This window comes from Centroberyx gerrardi, chromosome 20 (genome assembly GCF_048128805.1).
Source record: "Centroberyx gerrardi isolate f3 chromosome 20, fCenGer3.hap1.cur.20231027, whole genome shotgun sequence".
Lineage (NCBI taxonomy): Eukaryota > Metazoa > Chordata > Actinopteri > Beryciformes > Berycidae > Centroberyx > Centroberyx gerrardi.
This window is the reverse complement of record NC_136016.1, coordinates 23,499,665-23,507,164: the sequence shown is the minus strand read 5'-3', so window position 1 is coordinate 23,507,164 and position 7,500 is coordinate 23,499,665. Positions and strand designations below refer to the sequence as shown.

Below are 7,500 nucleotides of genomic sequence, written 5' to 3'. Positions count from 1 at the left end.
AGCTGACCCAGGTTAGAAACATGAAGATTACTTTCATTTATCGTATTTCCTCTAATAGTGGCCTGTATTCAATTAAATCTCTCCGATAATGGCCGGGGCCGTCGTAAAGGCCGGTCTCAAATACAGGCCGGGGGAAAAAACAAAGGAAACAAGACTAGGTCAAAACCTAGTACATGGCTGGACCGTGTCCGTCTCCTCTCTCCGCCGCTGTCCTCTCCACCGCGCCCACGACCCACATCGATCCTCCCGATCCGAGCCCCGGACCCCCGCCGAAATCTCGGCCGGATCACCGGGAACACATCGGCGCCCAGGTTCAGTTAGCTTCAGTTAGCTTCAGCTTACATGCAAACAACGGTGGATACCGGTAAACTCCTGGTGCCTGTTATACATGTAACCAGTGCCACAAGACGGCTCGGCCGGCGGAAGTTTCTGGAGCATGCCGTCGTCGATTACCGTAATTATCGTAATGCATCGCAGTAACAAAAAAACCTCTACCTAACGTACCCCAACAGAAGCAGATCAGAAAACAAGGAGGCTTCGTACTAAAATATGAGCAAATATACTTATCAAACAGAGGGAATTAGAAATAAAGGCCTGTCTCTAATTTAAGCCTGCTTCCAATAAAGGCCTGGTACCCTCTGCAGTTGAGGTAAATAAAGGCCCGGGCCACTATTAGAGGAATTACGGTATTCAGAGAGAAATAAAACTTTAGATCGCTGCTTAGAGGCTGAACGCCCATTTGACCCCGTTTGTTTACGTTGCTATGGTTACAGTCCTGCTACAGTGTAGCATCGTGCCACAGAGCTTGAACGGATAGGACGGGACGGTCCTGCCACTGTTAGTCTGGTAGCAGATGAGTCTGTTAGCAAACTGTCAGAACTCAACTGGAAGCTAACGTTAGCGACGAGGCTAACGTAGCTTCATCACAGACTGTACTTCTCTCTCTAGCTCTTCTAGTCAACATTAGCATGTTAGCAATCCATGGCAGCAAGGAGACAGAGAAGCTGCTTTGGTTCTTGCTGTAAAACCTCTCAGCTCAGTGACTTGCTGCGAGTCGCTTTATACAGAAGCTAGTCCAAGATGGCCGCCGCTCCGACCGTCCAGGAACGCTGATTTGAATGGGAATGACCGTTCTATATATTCAGGTTCTGGTGGTGGATGCTAACTACAGACGTTTCCATGGTTACAGGTCTGCTGCAGTGTAATACGCAGGATACTCAGGCTCTCTGTACATCACACCACACTGTCTGTTTATGTCCAGCAGTGTTTTCCATCTGTGTGTTGCTAATGAAAAGCTGACAGACAGAGAGAGAGAGAGAGAGGAGAGAGAGAGAGAGAGAGAGAGAGAGAGAGAGAGAGAGAGAGAGAGAGAGAGAGAGAGAGAGAGATCTACCAGTTGCTGTGTGAGCTGAGCGATGGTTCTGTCTCTGCTCCTCAGCTCCTCCCTGAGCTGCTGCACTCCTGTAGCAGGTCCTGCACCTGCACACACACACACACACACACACACCACACACGTTAGGGCTGTACTATAAAATATCAGGTCAAAATACAGTTTCTTTGGGAGAGATTTTTCCCTTAAAGTCCCATTGAAACATTCTGAGAGCATCTTACTTCCTTAATGTGATGTATTTCCTGTTGAAACAGGATGTTGGGGCGGGACATAACGCAGGGAGGGTTCATTCAAAAGTGTAACCAATGGGGGATCAGTTAGGGAGAGAAAGGCAGTTTGTGTGACAGTGTCTGTCTGTGTCAGCTGTTTAAATAAAGGTTGAAGCGTCGGACCTGTGTGTGCAGTGTGTGTTGCTCTGAGCTGTGTGACGCTTCCGGACTCAGAGTGAGAGTGTCTTCATCTGTATCCTCCTCCTGTCAGCACACACACACACACACACACACACGCGCACACACACACACGCACACACACGCACACGCACTACGCACACACACACACAGCAAATAAACAAATGTTAGGTAATGCATCACAAATGTATAGCTTCATACATTCTTCACCTATAAGAACTTAGGACTTTACAACAGAACAGAACAGACCACAGCTCATTAGAATAGCATAGAATAGAATAGAATAGAATAGAATAGAATAGAGCTCTGTTTTAAATTCAGTCTCCCTTTATTCTTTATTTTTCTTTACTGGCATGAAAGAACAGGATGAACAGTATTGCGAATGGAAAAAGGTGTGTGTGTGTGTCTGTGTGTCTGTGTGGGTGTGTGTGTGTGTATGTGTGTGTGTGTGTGTGTGTGTGTGTGTGTGTTGCACAACCCCTTTAGTCTCTTCGATCTGTTCCACTTATAAATTTCCACTTCCACTTACAAATAAAATAAAATCTACTCTCTTCACAGCTGAATCTATTTTCACTTCTCATAAAGATGCTGTTCCATATTTCTATTAAACCACTGAGAGTCTGATTCACATCCACAACCTGAAAACTGACAGCCAGAGAGGAGGAGAGGAGGAGAGGAGAGGAGAGGAGAGAGAGAGAGGAGAGGAGGAAGAGAGAGGAGGAGAGAGAAGAGGAGGAGAGGAGAGGAGGAGAGGAGGAGAGAGAGGAGAGGAGAGGAGAGGAAGAGAGAAGAGGAAGAGAGCAGAGGAGAGGAGAGAGGACAGGAGAGAGGAGAGGAGAGGAGAGAGAAGAGGAAGAGAGGAGGAGAGGAGAGGAGAGAGAAGAGGAGAGAGAAGAGGAAGAGAGGAGGAGGAGAGGAGAGAGAAGAGGAGAGGAGGAGGAGAGAGAGGAGAGGAGGAAGAGAGAGGAGGAGAGAGAAGAGGAGGAGAGGAGAGGAGGAGAGGAGGAGAGGAGGAGAGGAGGAAGAGAGAGGAGAGGAGGAAGAGAGAGAGGAGGAGAGAGAAGAGGAGGAGAGGAGAGGAGGAGAGGAGGAGAGAGAGGAGAGGAGAGGAGAGGAAGAGAGAAGAGGAAGAGAGGAGGAAGAGAGGAGGAGAGGAGAGGACAGGAAGAGAGGAGAGGAGAGAGAGAGAAGAGGAGAGGAGGAGAGAGAGGAGAGGAGAGGAGAGGAAGAGAGAAGAGGAAGAGAGGAGGAGGAGAGGAGAGACAGGAAGAGAGGAGAGGAGAGGAGAGAGAAGAGGAAGAGAGGAGGAGAGGAGAAGGAGAGAGAAGAGGAGAGAGAAGAGGAAGAGAGGAGGAGGAGAGGAGAGAGAGAGGAGAGGAGGAGGAGAGAGAGGAGAGGAGAGGACAGGAGAGAGGAGAGGAGAGGAGGAGAGGAGAGGAGAGGAGAGAGAGGAGAGGACAGGAGAGAGAAGAGGAGAGGAGGAGAGAGAGGAGAGGAGAGGAGAGGAAGAGAGAAGAGGAAGAGAGGAGGAGGAGAGGAGGAGAGGAAGAGGACAGGAGAGAGGAGAGGAGAGGAGAGAGAAGAGAAGAGAGGAGGAGAGGAGAGGAGAGAGAAGAGGAAGAGAGGAGGAGGAGAGGAGAGAGAAGAGGAGGAGAGGAGGAGAGGAGGAGAGAGGTAGGAGAGGAGAAGAAGAGAGGAGAGGAGAGAAGAGGAAGAGAAGAGAAGAGGAGAGGAGGAGAGGACATGAGAGAGGAGAGGAGAGGAGAGAGAGAGGAAGAGAGGAGGAGAGGAGAGGAGAGAGAAGAGGAGAGAGAAGAGGAAGAGAGGAGGAGGAGAGGAGAGAGAAGAGGAGGAGAGGAGGAGGAGAGAGAGGAGAGGAGGAGAGAGGTGAGGAGTGGAGAAGAAGAGAGGAGAGGAGAGAAGAGGGAGAGAGAAGAGGAGAGGAGGAGAGGAGAGGACATGAGAGAGGAGAGGAGAGGAGAGAGAGAGAGGAAGAGAGGAGAGGAAGAGAGGAGAGGAGAGGAGAGGAGAGAGAAGAGGAGAGAGAAGAGAAGAGAAGAGGAGAGAGAAGAGGAAGAGAGGAGAAGAGGAGAGAGGAGAGAGAAGAGGAGAGGAGAAGAGGAAAGAGAAGGGGACAGCAGAGGAGGAGAAGAGGAGAGGAGAGAGGAGAGAGAGGATGAGAGAGGTGAGGAGAGGAGAGGAGAGAAGAGGAAGAGAGGAGAGAGGAGAGAAGAGGAGAGAGAAGAGGAAGAGAGAGAAGAGGAAGAGAGGAGAGAGGAGAGGAGAAGAGAGGAGAGAGAAGAGAAGAGGAGAGAGAGAAGAGGAGAAGAGAGGAGAGAGAAGAGGAGAGGAGAGGAGGAGAGGAGAGAGAAGGAGAGGAGAGGAGAAGAGGAGACGAGAGGAGAAGAAAAGAGGAGAGGAGAGGAGAAGAGGAGAGGAGAGAGAAGGAGAGAGGAGAGGAGGGGACAGCAGAGGAGGAGAAGAGGAGAGGAGAAGAGACGAGAGGAGAAGAAAAGAGGAGAGGAGAGGAGAGAAGGAGAGGAGAGAGAAGGAGAGAGCAGAGGAAAGGAGAGGAGAAGAGGAGGAGAGTGGTTTTCATTGGAGTTTCAGCAGAATAGTTTGTTGAATTCACCTCCTTCAGCAACATGTTGTCTTTGCAAAGACGATGTTTTTGTCAAAAGAGGGCTAACAGGGACTGGAGTCACATGACTGGACTCTCTCTCACCTGGAGCAGTAATCTCTGCAGGTACTCCAGCTGGGACTTGACAGCAGAACAGTCTTCAGCCAGTTCCTCCACATCCAGACCCAGACCAGGACCAGGAGACAGGCAGGGAGACCTGGAGGAGGAGCAGAAACCAGGGAGGAGGTCAAAACAACAGATAACAGACAGATGAACAGAGAGAAAAACCATTCCCATTTTTAAAAAAAATCAACATTTAGTGGATTTGAACCCACAACCTTCCACATGAGAGGCTGAAGCTTTACCTACTGAGCTAAACTCCTGTTATTGTTGAGGAGAAACTAACTGAAGGCAGAAGTGTTGTGACACTGCAGCCTGACTGACGGCGTTAACCTGAACTCTGTCGTTCTCTCCATCAACAAATAAAACAATATTAAATCTCATGGGCCAGGAAACTGCTGCTGCACTGCTCTCTGTGGGTTGAAACTTCTGGCCACGCCCCCAATCCGTGATGTCACTTCAGGTGTTTTGCCCTCAACAGATGATGCCAAACACCTGCTGTGACATCACTGATTGGGGGCGTGGCCAGAAGTGATCGGTACAGTTCATGTGATCGGTGCAGATTCCTATAATATGAGAAAGTCTCAGTGGCTCAGCTGGTTGAGCAGCCTGTCATGTGATCACAGCGTCTCGGGTTCGAATCCCACCCAGCTGTCTCTGCCTTGTATTTCTATCTCTTAAAACTCTTATAATGTTTGTTGTGTTCAGGTTGGTACTTTGCGGGACTGGAGCAGCGTCACATCGTGCCCAGAGACGGTCGAGTGGTTAAACCCTCGGCTCAGGGACACATATGGGCCGCCGGAGGCCCGGGATCAAATCCCACCGCTTCCTATCCTGTGTCTGGGTGATAAGGTGAGTCCGGAGATAAGGTGAGTCACGAACCCTAACCCGGGTGCTTAAAAAACTATGAAGAAAACTAACAAAATGATACAGTGTGTGATGTTTCAATTTCAAACATCCAAATAAAAAAAAAACTTCCAATAAAAATTTAAACCAAACATCCTCAATAAAAACAAAAGACATACCTGATGTCAAAACAAAATAAAAGTTCAAACCAAAAAAATGACATACAACCATGTCAAAATAAAAGTCAAACCACAAAAATGACATACAAACATGTCAAAATAAAAGTTCAAACAAAATGACATACAAACATGTCAAAATAAAAGTTCAAACCAAAAGAAATGACATACAAACATGTCAAAATAAAAGTTCAAACCAAAAGAAATGACATACAAACATGTCAAACCAAAAGAAATAACATACAAACATGTCAAAATAAAAGTTCAAACCAAAAGAAATGACACACAAACATGTCAAACCAAAAGAAATGACATACAAACATGTCAAAATAAAAGTCAAACCACAAAAATGACATACAAACATGTCAAAATAAAAGTTCAAACAAAATGACATACAAACATGTCAAAATAAAAGTTCAAACCAAAAGAAATGACACACAAACATGTCAAACCAAAAGAAATGACATACAAACATGTCAAAATAAAAGTCAAACCACAAAAATGACATACAAACATGTCAAAATAAAAGTTCAAACAAAATGACATACAAACATGTCAAAATAAAAGTTCAAACCAAAAGAAATGACATACAAACATGTCAAAATAAAAGTTCAAACCAAAAGAAATGACATGTCAAACCCCAAAAATGACATAGAAACATGTCAAACTAAAAACACTACCACACACTAACAAAAAAAGCTTCCCCCCCCCCCCCAATAACATCCTTTGGGTACCTGAAGTTTTAAAACCAGTATGTTTGCCTGAAGGGTTTTACTTTGTAAGTTATGAGCATAAGTCTTTTTTATTCTGAATGAATTGAATTTTATTTATTGAATGTTCTATGTTTCTCATTCTCTTAAAGCCATTTTGATCTAAAGGCTTCTGCTTAAATGCTTGAAATGAGTTTCTTAAGACAAATATAAATAGTGAAGTTGATCCTATGTGTGAATTTCTTTCCAAAGCCTTTTGTCTTTCCATCAAGGCAAAGAATCTAAAATATAAGATAGTTTTGGTTTGTTTTACACTTTTTTGGTCACTGCATAATTCCATTTGTGTTATTTCATAGTTTTGATGTCTTGTGTGTCCAAACGTTTGACGGGCAGTGTATATCGATATTGAAAAGACTCCTTAAGATTATGGTGATATTGATTTCAGCCGTCGACTGCTGAGTGTCTCTGCAGGACTCCTCCATACAGCGGAGAGCAGCAGGAGAGAATCCGAGGCGAACGACTGACTCACCTTGCAGGAGAAAGGCTGAAGATGAGCGGTTTGTCTGTGATCGGGTCGCTCCTCTTGTTCCCAGGATCCTCAGCGAGCCGGTAGCACTGGAAGTCACTGAGGGGGCGAGGGACAACTTCAGAGACGGGACAGGTGCATGAGGAAGGACTTACAACTTAGAACAATACATAACACTGTCAGCAGGGTACACATCCCACTTTTTTACACTTTTTCTCCAGTGCTGCTGCACTACTGCTCCACGCCCAAGAGGAAATGTTTGGAAAATCCTACAGCGCTTAAAGACACAGTCAGAAAAATTAGCTTCGCGTCTCATTCACGTCGTTGAAAATCACACAAAGGCCAAATAAAAAACAGCATTTCCAGCTGCGAAGCAATTTCATCCCTTCCCGTTCACACAGAGTTGCTGAACTCTGACCTGTGAATTCACACAGCCGGCCAATAGAAATGCTGCTTAGCTTGGCCATGCTGACCTCTGAAAGAAACATGGCAGCTTTGCACTGCAGCAGACGACAAAAACAAGCAAGAGCTGCAGCGTGGCTTCAGTCAGTCTGAGGCAGGGCCAGATGGGACATTTATACTCATAATGATCTGATCAATGTTTTTAAGTTACTAGCAACACTGCTAACTAGCATGCTAGAAGCTAATAGCTAACTAGCTCCCACTCAGCACAAAGCATAGCATCACGGCCGAGTGGTAGCTAGT

The 7,500-nt window shown here is 46.2% G+C and overlaps 1 protein-coding gene across 1 annotated transcript in view; it reads right to left on the bottom strand.

Moving 5' to 3' along the window:
• LOC139915515 (uncharacterized) overlaps positions 1 to 7,500 on the bottom strand; it is a 73,431-nt gene that overhangs the window by 21,577 nt on the left and 44,354 nt on the right. The window contains exons 10-13 of the mRNA XM_078290658.1: positions 6,838 to 6,894; positions 4,523 to 4,637; positions 1,776 to 1,863; positions 1,394 to 1,461 (exon numbers count right to left, since the gene is read on the bottom strand). Coding sequence (XP_078146784.1) covers positions 1,394 to 1,461; positions 1,776 to 1,863; positions 4,523 to 4,637; positions 6,838 to 6,894 — 328 coding nt within the window. The remainder of the gene's footprint in view (positions 1 to 1,393; positions 1,462 to 1,775; positions 1,864 to 4,522; positions 4,638 to 6,837; positions 6,895 to 7,500) is intronic.